The following is a 19,636-nucleotide window of genomic DNA, read 5'->3' as shown; positions in this document are numbered from 1 at the left end:
ATGCTGCTGCATTAGGTGAGATGGCCTTTTTTGCTGGCTTGCTGTTGAGGAAATCTGTGTTAGAGACATCCAGTTTCACCCTCTGGCGACAGTTAATGTTTGTTTTAACTCTTGTCAGTGTTCAGCATTTGTGAGCTGGCTCTTCTTGCACTCCCTCACACCGATGAAAATGTATTTACCAATGGGAACTCTTTCTCTCTTTATTTTGTTCTCGCTCAGGAGCCCCAAACTACAGTAATCCACAACCCTGATGGAAATAAGGTATTCAGAAAGTATCAACTCCATCTTGCTTTTCCACACCACACATTCCATCCACCACTATTCCACAGCTAAACAGGGCCGTTCCAGGAATTTCCGAAGGCAAAAAAAATCTCATTCCTGCGTTTGTTGCACGTGGTGTCTCTCGAGCCTGTTCCCCTCCGTGTCCATGTGCTGGGTGCTGAGCTCCTGGAGGTCTCGGGGCAGTCCGTAGGGGTTGGTCCTGACGAGTTGGACGTGCAGTTGTCACCTCAGACAAAGATGTCACTGCAGTTTATCCCACCTGCTGTTTCTCAGCATGCTCACACACCGTGTGTCGTGATGTGTCTTTTTGCGCAGGACTTTGGTTCTCTTCCATAACATCACTGAGCAGTTTCAAAACAGTTCTCACATTTCAAGTGCCAAAGAGGTCTTTTGATTTTCACAGTGTTTCCTTCGTGCTCCTTTCTTTTTCTTGTGTATTGTGATGTTTGCGTCTGGCAGCTGATCCCTAAAACCGTGTTTTGTTTTGTTTTTTTCATGCATGGACTTGAAAAGGGCCAGGAAATGCCATCATTTACATATAACACATGTTCCTAGGTTTCCTGGAAAGAATTTACTCTTCAACAAGAATTTCCCTGTTTGCAGTGTTGACTTAAAGAATTGCCATCTCATTTATCTAGTCTTAACTCCCTGTGGTTATTTCATAAGAGAAGGATTGGATCTGAGTGACAGAATAACGCATGCAGACATTCCTCAAGCATGGAAGTGCTGATGGTGTGCATTGTGCTCCTGTATCCCGTTCCTTTATGTCCCCTGCATCTGTCCCACACAGAACTTCTGGGTTTGTGTCACTACTTTTTCAACTCCCCAAGTTTAAACTCGTAGGCAACGAGCAGCCTGTGTTTGAACACCGGGCTGATCTTTCTAACTGAAGTCCACTAAAGCCCAGGAAACCCAGATAAAATATTGGCATGACTACATCTACTTGATTTTATTATGTAATCTTAGCAATTAAGATACTCAGTGTCCCGAAAGGTCACAGCAAACAAACGAAACCACTCAATGCGGAGAGTTCCTCCCAAATTTGTCTGAAAGGCTGATCCTTGTAGTATGGCAACTGGAGTGGATGCTTCAGTATTAGAGGCTACATCTGCCCTGTGAGCTTTGCATGGTGTTTACAACTTGTATTTGTGTGGGGTTTTTGTTCACTCCTAAGTACTTTATCTAATATTTTAAGTGACGGAGCATGATACATCCGTGTAGAGTGAAATGTCTAACACAGCCAGGGCAGGGACAGCATGGTGACTCCTTCAGTTTTGTTTGTGTGTGAATTAATTCCTGTAGTTTTATTTATGAATGCACATGTTTTGGTTTTTTTAAGGTCTGAGTAATGCATTAGCCTATTGAACATTCCTTTGGCTCAGCCTTGTGAGGACACAGTAAATGAAGGGCACTGACAAATTTGCCTTTTATTGCTTAATTATAAAATCCTTTAAAGGGTTAAATACAATGCCAGTCTTATCTACTTTCTCTGATAAAAAAACAGATCAGTTAATCCTTTTTGTTATTGAGCTGTGAACTTAAAAAAATATAATTCGTATTCTACTTCTCAAGAAAGTATACAGATTAAAAGAAAAAAAATCAAGCTTAAAAACTTTCCAGCTCTCTGAAGCTGTTAGATTTGACAGTGTCCTGTTGAATTTGTCCATAATATTTCATGTTTCTGGTAATTCATGAAAGACTGAGATACGATATCCTTGCCTTTTTAACAGTGTGATGGCTTAAGAATAAACTGTCTGGTAGATGAGTCATTCCTCTGCATGTCTGCTTGAAGAACACTGCTACAGAGAAGCCTTAGTTTGTCAAAGTTGTTATCAGATATTTACCCATTCTCCATCTTCAAAAAAAAAAAAAATATAACAACAGCAATATAAAGATGAGAGAATCTGATCCAATAGGCCTTAAATCACCATGAGGCTTCATTTTAATATCCATTGCATAAGTCACATGAGCAGAAAATCGGTTGTAAATTGTAGCAGGCAGCACTCTGCATATTTAGAAGGTGGAATTGGAATGGAATGACTTATTTTGCACAGTTGGTTTATCACTAAGCTTAAAATGGCAAGCTCTCCTACTTGGCTGAGGTAATTCATGTGACATTTCAGATGGACTTTGTACAGTTGGATGTTAAAGGAAAAAAAAGTTTCCTCTACATTCCTGTGAAGTAAAAGCATCAGAGGGCAGGAAATGTGTTTCTGTTCCCTACTGTAGAGAATGGCAACGTGTGCCATCCCTTTCAGGTGGAAATGTCTTAATCAGTGTGTGCCCATTTGTTTGTGAATGACATCCCACCCTGCTTCAAGGCTTTGCATGATTCCTGTAACTAATCCTGTCCTTTTCCAAGGCACGCAAATAAGGCTTGGCTTGTTTGATACATTCTACTCATATTTACTTCTCAACAGGAATCAACAGAGAGTTCCAACACAACCATCGAAGATGAGGATGTGAAAGGTAGGATTTTAAGCTTGGAACATTTGGAGAAGCAGTAACATGAGTTTTGTAAATGTATTTCAGTAGGTCATTAACCACAGAAACCCCTAATGAATCCTTTGAGAGAATACTCTTTTTCCTTCTTTAAAAGAAATTCCTTTTGATATGTTTCAGACTTCGACTTTTCAGTTCCCAAAACACCGTTTTTTGTTATGTTTAGGTTAAGAATATAAAGTTACTGCTTTTTAACTAAGATACTAGTTCCAGTAATAATAGCACTAGAGTAAAAATGTGTAAGTCAGTGCTTTGTAACTCTCAGTTTATGTTTAACATGCATTTGTGTTTTGGGTTTTGCTTTCTTTTTTTTTCTTTATTGTCACCATTTTCATTTTTATTCTGTTCAGATGCCAGTGTATTTTTGTGGTTTTCTTTTGTTCTGTCCATACACTTATTTTAATCTTCTTCCATTCTTTAAAAAACTAAAATAATTTTTTTATATCAACTTAGTTTTGTAACTTCACAGTTAATATTTTTGTTTCCATTTTTTCCTCCCTTTAGATGTTATGCTGTGATGTTACTCGTACCTACTTTAATAACATTATGTTTTAAAACAAAAGGGTTTGGAAAAGAAAATATTAGGTTTGTGTACCTCTGATTCACGGTAAAGATTGGGTTTTGGCCTCAAGGAACAATGTGATACGTACAGGTGAGAATGGAAACAGGAGAATGGATGCAACCTAGTGATGGTGGTTCAAGTTAATGTGAAATGAGAGAACAGTTACAGGGAACTACAGCTGATGCCTAGGAAAATGCAGTGTAATTTACCTTTATTCATAGCACTTTGTATTTCTCCCTTCAAACCACTATGTAGAGTTTTAGCAACCAAGCTCATTAAATGAATAATTTAATTATAGGGCCTCGGCGTGGTGATATAAGGTGGTGTTATTACAGTAGGGTTTTTAGACAATCCTGTCTGAAGCTCAGCACACAGAGTTGTATCTCAGGGATGCAGTTATAAAAAAGCCAACAATGAACATAATTTGCCTGATTCTGCAGTATCACAGCCAAGAGCAGCTTGGATGGCCACGATATACAGTGTTCCCAACCCAGCAGAGAGGAGCTGGCAGTAATCACAGGTGTGAGGAACAAGACACTGGTGGTGTCTTTCCCTGTGCACTCACTGTACAGGGATTTCATTTTCTGTTGGTTTAAAGGGCAAATATGATCTCCCTGTTATTAATTGTTTGGAAGCTTACTTGTTTTTCACTTTTTAGTATTCCTCTCACACTTCCCGTCTTTCCACTGGAGGCTGCTGTTCAGATTGTTTTATTATAAATTAAAGCTAACAGTGCCCCCAGGGTCTAATTTGTAGAATGATTCAGGGAATAGGCAGTCCTGCAACCCTGACAGCTATTATAAGCTCAAGCTGCATGCTTTAGCAAGGCACTTAGGAAAGATTATTTCCTCCCCACACACCAAACTTGATTTCTGGATGTAGATTTTCTAGGAGTACAGTGAGAAAGCTGTGCTCTTGGCAGGAGCAGCCACTGGAGATAAAATACTGATAGGGACAAGTGGATTTCAGAGGTAGGGGAGAGAAGTCTCCCGGATTACTGACTGTCCATGTCCTCTCATGTGTGCTCAAGATGATGTCTGTACCCCATTTGAGACCTTGAAGGAATGGTTTCCACCTTAGGTGATAAAGACCCTCAAAAATCATTTTGCTTCTCTTTGCAGCGTGGAGAACAACATGGGAAGAGGGTGCCCTTCCCACGAAGGAGAGGGGGAATGGGGCTGCCCCTCTGTGAGTGAAGAGCAGTATTAGCCTGTTTTGTAGAGCTGCAATATGATCCACAGCTCGCAGGGAATGACTCTGCAAAGGCATGGGATCTGTGCCCTGTGTTCCTCCTCCCGTTATCCAAACACCATCCATAGGCTGAGCAAACAGGTACAGGGTTCCTCCCTGTGCACAGACCCCCAGCCCACACACCCTGAGAACACTCAGCTCTGCAGCAAGTGCTTTTCTTCCTCTTCTTTATTGATTGGACTCTTTAAAGCTGTGTGGATTGTAGGGCTGTGTGGGATATGCCATCCCCAGCACGGCTGTGGGGCGTGTGCCCTGTGGGAGTGTGTGCACACACGGGTCTGTGCAGAGTACGAGATGATTCACTAGGAAAGGGAGCAATTAAAACTGTCTTTTATCAGCTGTCACCAATGTGGCTCTAGGAACAGATTCTGAACTCCTATCTGTCAAGGAATGCATGCAGCATTCTCCTCTCATGTCAGGATCTCACCCTATTTTCACTTTTAAAAGCAGGTATTTAACTTAGAGACAGTGAAGTCAGGCTCACTTTGCATTTTTTATTTGCTGAAAATCTTAGTATCTGTAACTTTGCCTTGCTTATGTATACATTTACATCTTTTAGGACTGGAACATATTTCTTTTGCTAGAAACAGTGTTCAGCAAACAACAGTGAGCTTTAATAATTCAAGGAATAAGCTAATTCTGTCATTTGAATCTGAAATGACTTGAAGCTGCGGTTCAGGTTCCTTGCTAACACAAATTCCTGACATTAACCATTGATCATTGGCTTGTCTGCATGACAGTGATTCCTCCTAAATATGACAGGAGTGGACAGAAAGAACATGCTGAGAATTGGACCATAGGCAATGCCTCCTTCTGGAATTGCTTGTGGGATTTCTCCTTGCTGTAGTAATGAGACTGGAACTATTGAGCAGCATCTCTGTGATATGAGATTGATTTCTTTTTTTTGAGAAATGCTGTAGAATACCATTGTTATTTTTGTCCAGCAATGCCCACAGGCTTTCAGAAAGGTGAGTTGCTAAATTTATCGTGGACAGCAGATCTGGATTTCTCATGGTATCTTTTTGCCCCTGGAAATGAATTAATGAAAACATTAGTAAGAAAGATGATTTCCAATGGGAAAATTTGTGGAATTGTGGAGATTAGGTAAATTGTTGCTAATTTTGCTACTCGATACATCTATAAGGTACATTGTTTCAAAATGTTTCATATAGCCTAATTTCATTTTATCCCTCTTGGTTCTGTTTTATTTAACAGTAGAAAGAAACCAATTTAAACTATTTATTTTTGAACATACATTCCTGAAAAAAAACATTCAAATTGCTAAGAAAAGCTCTTTCAAAGCCCTGTATATCTCAGTCCTGGATACAGGGGTAAATCTGCGCTGGCATCTGAACAGAGTCACTCGTACCCACGACCTTTACAACTGTTCTTTGGCACCCACACTGCCCCCTGAAAGTGCATCATTAACATTGTTTGTGTGCTCAAAGATATTCGAAGTTCTTGTTGCTTGTAATTAAATTATCGTTATTTTTCTTTTGGCCTTCTTTTTTTTCTTCCTTCACATGTACTTGACCCTCACACAGCTCTCACAAAGGAGGGGGACATGGAGAGGTTGAGTTCCACCCACCACTCCTCCTCTTCCATTGCTTCTTCATCCCACTGGTCACCACCCTTGCCGTGCCCCAGCGGCCGCTCCTGCTGCCAGTGCCTGCTGCGGAGTCTGATCACACTCTACCTCTTCATCTTTGTTTGTTCATATGTTGTGTTTCTTTCCATCAATTCAGCGGGCAAGTCCATGAGAAATGCAAACTCAGAGAGTCAATCGCTCGAGTCTGAGCTCTCCCACTCCACTCCTTCCTCTGTGCTATGTAAGTTGAGAGACTCGGCTGTTCAGATGGTCTCCTTTGCCTCTCTTCCTCCTCCCTCCCCACCATCTGAGAGCAGCAGATCACTGCTGTGATCTGGCTCATCTAGGAATGACCTGTTCTTAGGGTGTACAGAAGAACAGAGTGTATTTCTTTAGATATCTATTTTTTGGCGAGGTGTTAACTGTGAAAATATTATCAGGATAAATAGGTCTGTCTTTCCGCAAGCTGTATCTTGCAGAGCTGATCTTTCCAGTGGTTTTCAGCTTAGAGAGAGATTTGACTCTCCCCTCTGGCTTGGATCCTGGATAGGTTCTCAGGAGTAATTACCTGTGGTGTTTATTATATCATCAGGTTGCTTTCTTGAGCATCCCCGGTGGTAAAGCATCGTTCAAGCTGCTGTGACAGCTGTTAGCGTGGAGCGTTGGTAGCACGCTGAGAGGTGTCAGCTCTGCTCAGGGGGACATCTGGGATGATTAGTGACCAACTAACTGGGGAGGAAATCTCTAGTGTGGGCAGGCTTTGTCTGAGCAGTGAAAATAGGAGAGGCAAAAGGCATCGTGTTAGTAGCTGGTAGGACATAAAAGACCCGAGTAGATCATTTCTTGTTTATAAATTAACTCCGAAATTCTTTAGAGGGGGAGGGACCCTGTGGGTTGAAACATGGGCTGTGTGCCATTGGCCTGAACCTTATTTTAAATCTGAGTGGAATTTTGGGTGGGTGCAGCTGGTGCAGGTGAGGGGATGGGCTGCTTCCAGTCACAACAGTTGCCAGGTAATGCTGGAAGAGAGTTTCATTCCAAGGGAGGAGCTGGATAGTCTCCATCAATATATGGATGACCATATATAAATTGGAGCTCCTAATACCAACAGTGCAAACTGCTCAGAGCCTTAAAAAAGAGAGGAATTAATAGGAGAGACAAGGACCTGTGTAACACTGAGAGTTGATACAGCCATAAGGTATTTATTCCATCCCCAGGAATATCCCCAGAATATCTCTTATGTGCCCAGCATTTTCAGACCTGAATGCTGGCAGCATCACATTTCCTGCTTCACTGGGTAGGTAATAGTGCAAGGATGGCTTTTAATATTTAAAGATAGATATTCATTAGTAATTTCATTACCAAATTTAGGAACAGTGGCACTATTTTTTTAAAAGGTAATGCAATTTTCCTGAGCGAAATAGGCAAACGCTGCATTTCTTAGAATTATTATTTGGGGATTATTGTTACTATTAACACATCTCAGTGCTTTTTAAACCTTATTTAAAAGGAAGGGGGATGCAGAATTGAGGGTTGTTATTGATTTTCACACTAGTGGACAACAAGATTTCTCTAAATGGGCGGAGTGATTATGCAGGAGCTGAGCTGAAATAAAAATTTCCACAGCAGCAAACCCTGTTAATGTCTCAGTTATGGAGACTTCAGACATCATTTCTGGAGACAGCAGCCAGATTCCACGATTAAAGTGACCTGTTGGGAAATAGTGTAGTATCTTGTAGGTGCAGTGACCATGATACAGCTTTGATCTGACACTGTGGGTGATTTGTCATTAAAAAATAAACATTTACCAACGTTTGTTATGCTGTGTAAATATTAGTGTCATTTTTAGTATAATCATATAGGGAATGTCTTTATATGTAATTGATTTCACATAAAAATATACTATGTAGGGCATGTGACAAGTGACTTAACATCAATTTATGACTAAGGTTTAAATAGAAGGTACATTCATTTGGTTGGATCTGTTTTGTCAGTACAGGGTGGAAAAGCGCTGGGATAATTTTTTAGATATTTGCCTAAATAGCTAATGAATTATTTTTTTTTCACTAGGGCAGTGGGAGGCTTACTGGCTTTCAGAAAGGTGAAAGCCAGCCAATAACCTAAATAAAATTCTGCAGATCATCCATCCATATCATAATGTGATGAATCAGAATGAGTCTTTGGAATCAGCAGGCTCTAGGAAAAAGATGTTACATGTAAGATGACAACTCAGATGTCTGAGCCCATATGAAAGTTTAAGGTTAAGTGGTGAGGTGAGAGGGAAGCTCTGGTTTTTTATACACTACATCTTGATCAACTTCTTAAATGAGAAGGCCCCTGGAGCACACCCTGTCATCTGAGACTCTGAGTGGTTTTTGTGGCGATCTGACACCCAAGCAGTTGTTTATTCATGCGGCAGCTTCTTTTATTTTCTTCACAGGAATTATTTACTTGGAATATTTGGGGTATAAGCAGTAAGAGAAATTATCAGCAGAGAATTTTCTGATATTGCTGCGATGAGAATCATTTGGAAGAACACTGTGTGATGTTTAGCAGTCTGTGCTGTAAAGTGGAATGAGATCTGGTACATCCACACAGCCAGAGCTCGTTATACAACACAGGATAAAATTTCCAGTCTCTTCCTCTTCCCTTGCAGACTTTGGTTATTTTCAGAGTGTAGAAATAACATCAGGGGCCGTATGCTTTCCATGTAACTGCTGTCTGTTGGCTGATGTTCAGATGAGAAGGGAAGCTGGGATCTCCCATGCTGTGCCGTTCCATCCGAGCAGCCCAGTGTCACCTTGCCACGGACTGTCCTGTTTTGAAACAACAGCACCATGGGTAGGATTTGTGTCCCCAGATTTAGCCACCCTCCCCAGTGTGGATATCTGTATTTGAGCTAGTTGTCTAGACTCCCTTTAGTCAATGCAAATAGGTCAGATGAGTCACACTTGTCTTAAATATCTATTTTGGGATATGATGAATTGTGCCCTGAAAGTGCTTATTCCTCTCCATTGAGAGAACAAGCTCACTTGTCCGTACTTATACACGTCCCAAATGTTGTGAGATTAATCCAAACTGAGGTGTACCAAGATGTGGAGCTGAGATTACCCAGCTGAAAAGTTTTAAGGGTTTTTGCCTGGAGAAACAACATGCGAGCAAGGCAGAAGCAAAATCATTTTAATCATCTTGGAGTGCCTGTGCAAAGCTGGAACCAGGCTACCTTGTCCTTCTGGAAAGGTGCTTTACTGCTTCACCATGGCACTACAGTTATTACACAGTCAGTCATCTAGAGGACTGATGGCAGTAGGAAGATGCTCTGGTATCTGAATGAAGCTTAAGGTGGCTTAAATTATTATTTTCAGAAGTACATTGCTGATCTCAGTTCTGAAAAAAAAAAATGATGGGTGATATGGTGGTCAGTGAGTTACCAGGGGTTCTTTTTTTGTATTTCACAAAAAGGGAAGTTTATGGTACATATATTTCTGAAGGCTTCATTTTCACATGTCTGCAGCTCGTTTTTATCCTGTACCTTCTCTCTGCAACTAAAATATTGTTTCTGTGTGGTTTTTGTAGATTGAGTTTACAAACTAGGGCTACAGGAAGAGAAGAAAAGCCCCAGAGTTCCCTCCTGGAACAGTTTTTGCAGTTGTTTTGTACCTTTTTTATTTTCCTTGTGGTGCTTGATTTCACTAGGTGGGAGATTGCTCCTTGTATGTTTAAAGTCTTGATAGTGTTGGATGCTTTTTGCTTAAATGGTGTTCCTACTTATTTTGTGTTCTTTAGATATTAGTGTTAATGGTGTTCTTTAATTGTGAAAGATTATCCCCCACCCTGTAGCTGAGCAGGGAAAAAAGGTGGAGAAATATAGCTAGAGGTTAATGACTCATTTAAAGTTAACATATGTGCTACAGCACTGCTGCAGAAATCGTTTCAGCCAGTGTTTTAGAAAATGTTCCTGTTTGTTGTCTTCTTATTATTTGGTCTTTTTATAGTTCTTCTGCATAATATTTTTGCTTGAACTGCCTTTGTTTTAGTCATAAACCTTCTCGCTTGCTAGAGCAGGGATTGTATATTTTTTGAACTGCTAAAACCTTATTAATTACCTTTGCTCACTGACCCTGTGGGGGTAAAGGTTCTGTTTAAGGAATAGGTCCATGGTCTTTTCTTTAATGTATTTACTTCAGTCATATTCTGAGCAAAGACTGTAAAAGCCACCATCTTTTCCACACTAGTTTGCCATACCTACAGCCTGTTTCATGGTCAGTTTTCAAGAAAATGTCCCAGCACCTTTGACTTCCTTTAACAATGTTCTTGCTTCACATCCCAGTTGTCTTAAAGACAACAGATGTATTTTTGCTCAGTCACCCTTTGCTTACAGAGAGTATATAATTTTATGCCATGGAAAGCCATTGTGATATTCTAAGAAACTATAGATGGGTCAGGCTTTAATTTTTGAATTGACTTTTCCCACACTCTATAGAAAAAATAACTGAACCAGTTTTATCAGAATCTCGTCACAATTGTCTGTTTTCTTTAGGAAGTTTAGTTGCTTTAGTTTTATTTAGAAAGTTCTTGCTGCACATCAAATGAAAAGTATAATAGCATAAAATTGCCACTGTACATCAAACAGCATAATCGTCCTAGAATTCAATACAAGCCCAAGTTCACTATTGGATAAAGAAATAAATAATGAAAAAATCAAATGAGAATGGTGATTGCAAGTGACAGTTATCTGGCAGATGGGAACTGGCCAGATGCCTCTTCCCTAATGCCTTGTGTGTTCATTTGTTGTCCTTGTATAGATTGTCATGTGTATTTAGATGGAAAAAAAATCGGATGTTTGGAAGAGCATATGTTACGTGGAGCCCATCAAATTTATAATGAAAATTTGGTATTTTTTTACCTCTGTAAGAACCACCAATTATTTCTGTCAGACGTTGTCTGCAATAGTAGGACTTTGTTCCTCCCAATGCCCACTTCACCTTAGTTCATCTCCAGAGCCCTCCCTGTTTCTTCTTTGCCCTAAGGATGAGCACAAGGATTTGACTTGGTGCACGTGGCCACCAGGCCATGGCTGCACTTTCCTTCTGCTGCTTTCCGGTCTCCTTCCAACTTTCTGCTTGTTGTATTTCAGTTTTCCCACCTCCTTTCCCTTCCTTCCTTCCTTCCAGGTTAAACCTCTGCTTCCAAGACAATGGAGCAGAAATACTTTTGGTATCTGTTTGTAGTCTGTCTCCCTGCATACCCATACAAGAAGATGCAAAAGCTAAGATAAAAACAAGCCCTTCAAAACAATCAGAAGGGGGGTTGTGTAAAACCACAGTGGCTACTGAGATTTTTAATTAGTCTTTGGCACCTGCTGTTATTTCATACTGCCTTGTTTCTTGACCATTTTTTCCTTGCAATGAGTAAGGGCTGAGAACGAGGCGAAGGGTTCTGCATATAGGATAAATCGTTTCTGGAACTCCACTTTCTAAATTATTCTCCACCTCTGCCTTTGGCTCTCTGCCAAGGAGACTGCACGTCAGATCACTAAATAGAAGGAATCTAATTTTCTAATATGTGTGTAATTGTGTGTTGCTGAAAAGGTAAGAGGAACGTAGTTGCTTTCGTAGAGTGTCACGTGGCGCTTGTAATTTTGTAGGAAAAAAAAATTGAGAGCTGAGTTGAAAGGCAGATGATTTGGCAACATCTTCCTGTTCCTGACAGTCCACATCGTGAACTGTGAAGTCTTTCCATGGGCAGTGGAAGAACTGACACTGGTGCTGGAGTCGGATGTGGATTGATTGGAGCCAGTGATAGCTGCTGTAATCTCCTTTCCTTGCTTTGCTGGCCTGTAGAGCTTCCTGATGGATGTGCTTTATACCCACAGACAGGTCTGCAGACACAGCTCCACTAGATGTTATTACAGCCCAGAGAAGCTTTGCTGGAACCATATTCTGTAATATTAGGTGGCTTCTGTCAGAAAGCTTCATGAGAACATACATTCCACTGCAATTTCATTTTGGAACTAAACCCAGGAAAAAACAACAATTTGGCGATACGGTTCAATTTCTCCCTTCTGGGGTTGATGTTGAATTATATCTTTTATATCTCAACATCAAAGGTATGATGGTAAGACTTGGGAAAGAAATGACTGGTGTTAGTGAAAAAGGAAATATTGCCAATTGTCTCGAGCCAAAATTATGTGTCCTTGTGGTTTTATGTCTCTTGCATGTGGAAACTACAGGACCTTAGGCATATTTATTGCTTACATTATTATCCATTAATGTGATCTCATGATCGTGTAGCAGCTGATCAGAGATTTTTACCTCATTTCCCACTGTCTGATTTAATAGTCTGTAATTTCCTAGTCTCTGATTGAAATGTGTCACTGGGTTATTTAATCAAATCCTTTAGCTCCGTTATATTTATGTGAGATGTCGCATGCAAAACTGGTAATTTCTTCACTGCACAAAGTCGGCACATTCTGGATTTTTTTGCCAGCCTTCTGTAACACTGCCCCATTATTTCTTACTCAGCCATCCTACCCCTTGGCTGGTGCTGACAATGCCATACAGTGTCCAGGCAGTCTGGTCTGTGTTGTTTAAACATACGACAATAGGGACATTTCTGGCCTCTTCATTATAAGTCTTTGTTCTTTCCACAATCTTTGTGAAAAATAAGGCAGTTCATACTTGAAATGCTCTTAGCCATTGTGCTGTCTAGTAGACAAGAGCTGCTCTCAAGAAGTCTCACTAGACTTCTATATCCACTTTTTTCTCCATCACATCTTTCCTTACTGGTTACTTTTTGGTTCTTTTTCTCTGAGTATATTAGGTGTGCACTTAGGAAAAGGTTAACTCCACGATGCCACTTCTTGAGCACAGCATTGGAGACTTACTTTCTGTATGTGCTCCCCAACATTTTCTTTTAGAAGAAGAATGTGATCTCTCTCGGGACTTTGGTTTTAGCATTCCAAGAATGTTTTTGTGTGCATTTGTTAATGGTCAAATCCACGTGTAGGAGTGTGCAGGAGAACTACAACTGTTGTTTGCACAAGAGAGCTGCTACAGCCTGATTGCTTGCATTTATTTTTCTTTCAAGTTTGGGTCTTCCAAATGGATTCTCTGATGTTTAAGAAGGAGTAGACAGTGTGTTGTAAATAGACCTACATGGATATATGTGCGTTTTATGGAATCCGTGAGCTTTGCACCAGAGGATCTTCATTATAGGCTTAGGGTCCAAATTCATTTTTACTTAAATGTTCACATGTGGCCAAAGCAAACAGCAAGAGTTGAAAAGATTCCTGAAAATCAGCATTAGACACAGAAAAGGTAAAGGCCTCCTGTATGTATGAAACACAGAGCATTGCTTGTAAAACAATAATCAGACCCTTGAATTTGGAGATAGGAGTTGGGCCTTGGTTTGTTTTGCTTTTTAAGCAGCAGATCCTTCAGTGAAGATGCTTAGAAGTGTGAAAGGAAAGTGGATTGATCTTGACATGTGTTTAATTTCCTCATGGATACAGGAGTGCACTGAAGGCAAGTCAGTGTAAAGCAGCAATATAACCTCATGTCCTTTGGTCATAGAAAGGAAGAGAGACGGCTGCTGTGCCAGCTGAGGGATGACAGGATACCTGTCAGCTGTCACCTTCCACTCTGCCTTCCATCCTCAGATTGGTTTGTATCTCTCCCCAGCTCGTAAGCAGGAGATTATCAAGGTGACCGAGCAGTTGATTGAAGCCATCAACAACGGGGACTTTGAAGCTTACACGTGAGTTCCTCATTTCGGAGGGAGTGAGGAGAGTTGATTTATTTGACACACCATACTTAATATGCATGTTTATATAGGAGAGACTGTGCTTGTATTTATGGTTTGTTGGAATTCCTCCTCGTGAAACACAAAACATGTTCCTGGCTGCTTTGCCCTGGCTTTACACATCGCCAGTTTCAGAGGAGCTGCTTGTGTAAATCCAGTGTGGTTAAAGTGATTAAATCTTGCTTGAATACTGATGTGAGACATAAAAAAAATCCTTTGGTTTGCACAGCAGCACTTTTCAGAGTCACAACTAAAAAGTCTTGTGAATATAATACCTACCACTGACGTGTGAGACCTACTTTGGTGGACCTTTTTGGTGAAAAGATGATTTATATGAAATCCAGTCCACCTGAGGTAAGCAGCCAACCGTGCTAATTTAGGTGAAACCAGAACTTTATTCCTTCTCCTCATTTAAATTCTGTTCTTTTCCAGTGTGATGACATGCCTGATTGGAATAAAGGAAACATTTAAAAATAATCTCTCCGGAGCTGTGTTTTGTAATAACCACTCATTACAAAATTTCTTCTTTTCACAGGAAAATCTGTGATCCAGGCCTTACATCTTTTGAACCTGAAGCTCTGGGTAATCTGGTAGAAGGGATGGACTTCCACAGGTTTTACTTTGAAAATGGTAAACATTCCTTTTTCATTTCCAAATCTTCATCTGTTTCTGACTGTGTTTCTCCCGTCTAATTAGCATTTTGGTTTGGGAGTGAATTGATTTGGGCAGGGGAAGGGGGTGCTCCTTTTTCCAGGATATTTCTGCTGTGCTCATTCACTTATCACAGGTAACTGGGGAAAGTTTCAGGTATTTCCCATATTTTTGTTTTTCTCCTGGGGAAATAGGTGTGCCTGTACTTAAAAGAAAGGTCATTAAATCATGTGGTGAACAGTGATTGCAACCAACAGTCAGAATTTGCAGTGAGTGTGTGATTGTGTTGGGGAAGACATTGTAGTCACTCAGTCTGTACTGCTGAGGATCTGCTCTGCTCTGTATTGGTATATATGTTGGTGTGTATATATGAAAACATAAATTTATAATTTTTTACATATATATATATATATATTACAATCATGTCATCTCTAAGAAAGAGAAATTACCCATAGAATGGATTTAATAAAGTTTTGGAGAAACATGTGATGTAAGTAACCATTTTGGAACAGACTTGACTTAAAAGGAAATAAAATATTGTAAATTAAGATATCAGCTTATCCAGTAATTTCTGAGCAGTGTCTGAGCATAAAATGGGGTTATCATATTCCTGCATCTAAATATCCATAATCTAAATGGGATTGTAATACTCCTAAATTCTCTTCCATCTCCAAACCAGCATTTTATGTAGTTTTCCTTGTAATTTTGCCTTTCATTACCGCTGCTTTTTAGTTTTCCTACGTATCAGCATTTAATAAAATATGATACAAGAATAAGTTAAAAGCTGAATTCTTTTGGCTGATAATATTAAGTAGAAATGTTATTAGACATAACAGTGAAAGTGAAATATTGGGAAACTCAAGATGATGGCCTTATTAATCCATATGGATACATGCATTAAACCTATGTGCTTATTAAATAGGGCATTATATGTGCTATTAAACATTTGATTGGAAAGGGGAAAACATTCTGTGACTGTGCTCATTTCTACAATGCACCTGAGTCATCAGTCACGGCCATCAGTAAACAGCAATCATTCATTTACATCTGCTACGCTTGAGGGTTTTGTTTGCAAAACGGGGCTCACGGGGAGAAAACGCGTGTGTGTGCGCGTGTGCTTTTGTTTCCCCAGCTCTGTCCAAGAGTAACAAGCCGATCCACACGATCATCCTGAACCCGCACGTGCACCTGGTGGGCGAGGACGCGGCCTGCATCGCCTACATCCGCCTCACGCAGTACATGGACGGCAGCGGCATGCCCAAGACCATGCAGTCCGAGGAGACGCGCGTCTGGCACCGCCGCGACGGCAAGTGGCAGAACGTCCATTTCCACCGCTCAGGCTCGCCCACAGTACCTATCAAGTAAGAACCGACCCGGGCCGCGAGCTTGGGGTGCGCCGTGTGGTCTCGTAGCTGCTTCGGGCCTTAAAAACTACGAACCGCCCTCATGGTCGTTTCTTGTGGTTGTTTATTGTGTGTTATATCCACCTCTGTGCGTGTGGTGTCGTTCTTAAAAGAACGCTCTTTTTTGGCGGTTGGTTTCCACTGTGATGCCCACTGAGCCAACTCGGGCCCTAAGCAGGCAGCTTTTTCATGTAAGTAAGGCTTGATAGAAGTCACACAAGACAGGATTAGAGAACCTGAAATAGAATTTCTGGAATATCTGGAAAAATAAAAAGCGAGAGGATACGTGGAGCTGTTAGTGCTGACCAGAAAGTTTCAAGGAAAAAGTGTCACTGTCGTGAAAAACTGAAGTTTAACTCGTATTTATTGTGGTTTCCAGCCACCTCTGCTTACTCAGGCCTAGGAATGTTCACTGCAATTTGGTTTTGAGCCAGTTTACGTATTTAATTTGTAAATTAAGTCATCCCAGTAGCTATCACATTCTTATCTCTTTCCCACACTCTCCTTGCTTATCTGCTGCGTAGTCCCTGTCTCACAGCTCTGACATCCGTGTGGGTCAGCCTCTCATCTCTCCCATCATCATCTTCCCCTCTTGTTCATCCAGGCCCTCCCACGCCCTCGCAGTCATGCAGTGACCCGAGTTCCTTGGGCCAGGCTGTCAGCAGGGTTAATTCCAGCACACTCACAGTTGCATTAACAAGATCAAGAGTCACGGCTTCCTCAGCAGGTTCTGCTTGGGTCCTCGGCTTCCCTCCTTCCTGCAGCCTTCATTAATGAGCCCAACCCTCACTGACTTCTGCCTTAGGCTGGGCTCTTTCCAAATTAGGCAGGCCTTGCTTTGCTCAGTTGTGAGCCCTTTGTATAGGATATAATTACATTTGTGTGAGGCATCTTAATGTTGTCTTTCCTGATGTGGATGTTAAGGGCTTAGAGTCCATCTTTCACACTTTATCATGTCCTGTAATTTATTTCTTGCACCACTGTTCTCCTATATGAAATAATACATGACAAAGTAAGGAACAAGATAGACTGAAGTGTTAAACTTCCACAGGGATGAACTTTTTATTATTTTTTTATTTAGGAAAAAAGAAATTTCCTTCCTTAGGGATAACTATTTTATTTCAAAATGTGAAACCAGTGGGAAGAGGAACCACGTTGTCCTTTGTTTCTCACATTCTAGCTGCACAGCCAATGTTTAAACAGATTATATATAAGGAGTAGCTACATTTGCTTGAAATGCAGTGTTAGGTAGGTTTTTGGTGTTTTCATAAAGGAGTGTTTTGTCAAGGGATCTGGCCTGGGTGTGTGTAGAGTGTAAGTGAAGCAGGTCCAGGGCACCCTGGACAGTAAGTGTTTGCAGCAGAATAGCATGAATTGGACTAGAGAATTGTGTAATCTTTTCCTTTGGGTTTTTCTTTCCCCCCCTCTGTTTTTTGGGGAAGGGCTGTTTTTTGCAGCTGCTTATGCTGTCTAATAAAGAGAAGAATTTCTGGGACTGCCAAGGATGGAAGGAGAAGCAGAGACTTCTGAGACTGTATCAGTGGATGTTCAGACCTATGGGGTCAGACAGAGGAGATTTTGGGATTGCAAGAGGGCATCCAAGCTGAAAGGGTCACAGAGGAGGAGCCTTAGAGCAGGACTCAGGCTTGAGGAGAGATTCCCTGAGGTAGCAACATAGCCCTAGATGTCTAATGCTGGCAACAATATCACATAAATCCCATACCTCACCCTAATCTTGAATTCAGAGGGGCTTTTGGACTTGCTCATGTCATTGTTCTAAAACACCATTGGTCTGATGGTTAGAAGCCTTACTTTCCAGTCTAAAATTTAGTAATATTCAATGTATCCTTGGTTATTCTTATTTCATCCTTGTTCTCCTGTGCTGGGGACAGGTGTGCAGACATGAGCTCCTTTATAGCAAGGCTGTTCAGATCACTTCCCACCTTCTATTTTTGAAGAGTAAATAACCCACACTAACTCAGCTGGCTTTTTTTGGTAGGATCTCCATTTTCCTGGCTACCTTAATAGCTCTTCACTCTCTTTTTTTCATTTGAGGTTTGTCTTTAGCTTGGATTCTTCTGAAATGTTCTGTCCAGTTGTGGTCAGGGCCTTATTTAACTCCACAATGTCTGTCATTCCCCTGCTGTGTTCTGGCATGGTTTTTACACTTTTCTGATCTCTATCACATTCAGCAGCTCATCTGAGCCAGCCACATGTTTTTCCTCAATTCTCAAACTTCTACTGAGCGTGCAGCTTTGCACTTCCTGTTATTCCACGTAACATTTCTGGATTCCCCAGCCCTCAAGGTGATTTGGTGGTTCTTGCACAATGCTCCTGTTTTCCTTTCTTTTTACAGTGCCTTCCACCTAAGTGTAAATATACTACATGAGTTTATTCCTACTGCTTGTGTTCAGGACTAGTGGGTCTCCTCTAGGCTGATGGTTCCCCTTTCAGCCCGAACATTGTCATTTTTCTTTTAGTTATTTTACATATCCTTTCTCTATTCCCCGTCTTCTCAAGTCTGAGTGGAAGATTACCACGCAGCACCATGCTAGAATCGCCTTCCATAACCCCTCCTGACCATCTTTTAGGCTGCCCTCAACTTCACCTTCACTTTTCCCACTCAGAGCAGCAATAACTCCATTTTGGAAAACTACAGGAGAAATCTAATTAAAATATTGTTCTGGTTTATCCTTCCTTTATTTGAAATGTATACAGTCTACAGCTACTTATTTAATTATTACCAACGCACAGTAGTTAATAATGGCAATTCTATTATAAGAAAGTATCTTGCACATCATGTCTGAAGAGGAATTTTAGATCTAATCAAGTCACAAAAGCAATTATAGCTGTGATCTGCTTTTGCAAGCGTCATATCCTATATTATGTCAAATCAGTTGCTGCAAGCACAGTAGCTTGTTTTTTTTCTTGACTACAGGAGGGAGTGTGCATAAATCTAAGGATATATCTGAGCTCTTTAATAGCTGTAGGTATAGGGAAATGTTTCCTTATGGCAGAGAACTTATTTGGAAAAGAATATGAGCAAAAACGTGTACTTAGTTTATAAATAAATTTTATTTGTAAATTTGCTGGGAGTCAGACAAGACAAGCTTGGGCTTCTGTCTTGTCCATTTTCTCTCTGAGTGATAGGAGTGATGGTAGGAAATTTTCCTCTGTATCCACGTTCTTAGGAACATGTGCTAATGTGTTTCTCCAGAACTGTGTCTGCTTGTCCACGGAGAGTGGACCTGCCTAGTATGGGGCAGTTGGACCTAAAACTGACTCCCAGACCTCACTTGAGGCCGAATGAGGCTCACGTTCCCTCTTTTATCACAGCCTACAGTTTCTTATACTTTGCTAAGTGCGCTGGCAAGCAGCAGGGCCGTGAGTAAGGAGTGTGTTCTGTGTTTGTGCAGTGCCTAGCGCAGAGGGATCCCCACCGCGGCTCCGGCCCCTACCTGCTACGGTAATACAAACCACCTCACAGCCTGAGTTGGCCACATACCTCCTCACACCTTCCTTCTCTTCCCTCTTCTCTCTGCATACGGCTCAAGCATGTCTTGCATGTTCATGACATCTGACTCTTCCTCGTTA

At 41.0% G+C, this 19,636-nt stretch overlaps 1 protein-coding gene across 22 annotated transcripts in view; it reads left to right on the top strand.

Moving 5' to 3' along the window:
- Positions 1-19,636, top strand: part of CAMK2D (calcium/calmodulin dependent protein kinase II delta) — a 115,978-nt gene that overhangs the window by 93,850 nt on the left and 2,492 nt on the right. For 12 of the 22 annotated variants that reach the window (XM_064653862.1, XM_064653854.1, XM_064653871.1 and 9 more), the window contains 6 exons: positions 220-261; positions 2,703-2,751; positions 13,868-13,943; positions 14,524-14,618; positions 15,772-16,000; positions 19,459-19,508. In XM_064653862.1, coding sequence (XP_064509932.1) covers positions 220-261; positions 2,703-2,751; positions 13,868-13,943; positions 14,524-14,618; positions 15,772-16,000; positions 19,459-19,465 — 498 coding nt within the window. In that variant the 3' untranslated portion in view covers positions 19,466-19,508. Of the gene's footprint in view, positions 1-219; positions 262-2,702; positions 2,752-13,867; positions 13,944-14,523; positions 14,619-15,771; positions 16,005-19,458; positions 19,509-19,636 lie in introns of those variants that run through there. The other 10 variants (XM_064653876.1, XM_064653873.1, XM_064653875.1 and 7 more) reach the window with 4 other exon arrangements.

This window comes from Pseudopipra pipra, chromosome 4, assembly GCF_036250125.1.
Source record: "Pseudopipra pipra isolate bDixPip1 chromosome 4, bDixPip1.hap1, whole genome shotgun sequence".
NCBI classification, from domain to species: Eukaryota; Metazoa; Chordata; class Aves; order Passeriformes; family Pipridae; genus Pseudopipra; species Pseudopipra pipra.
This window is presented reverse-complemented; position numbering and strand designations above follow the sequence as displayed.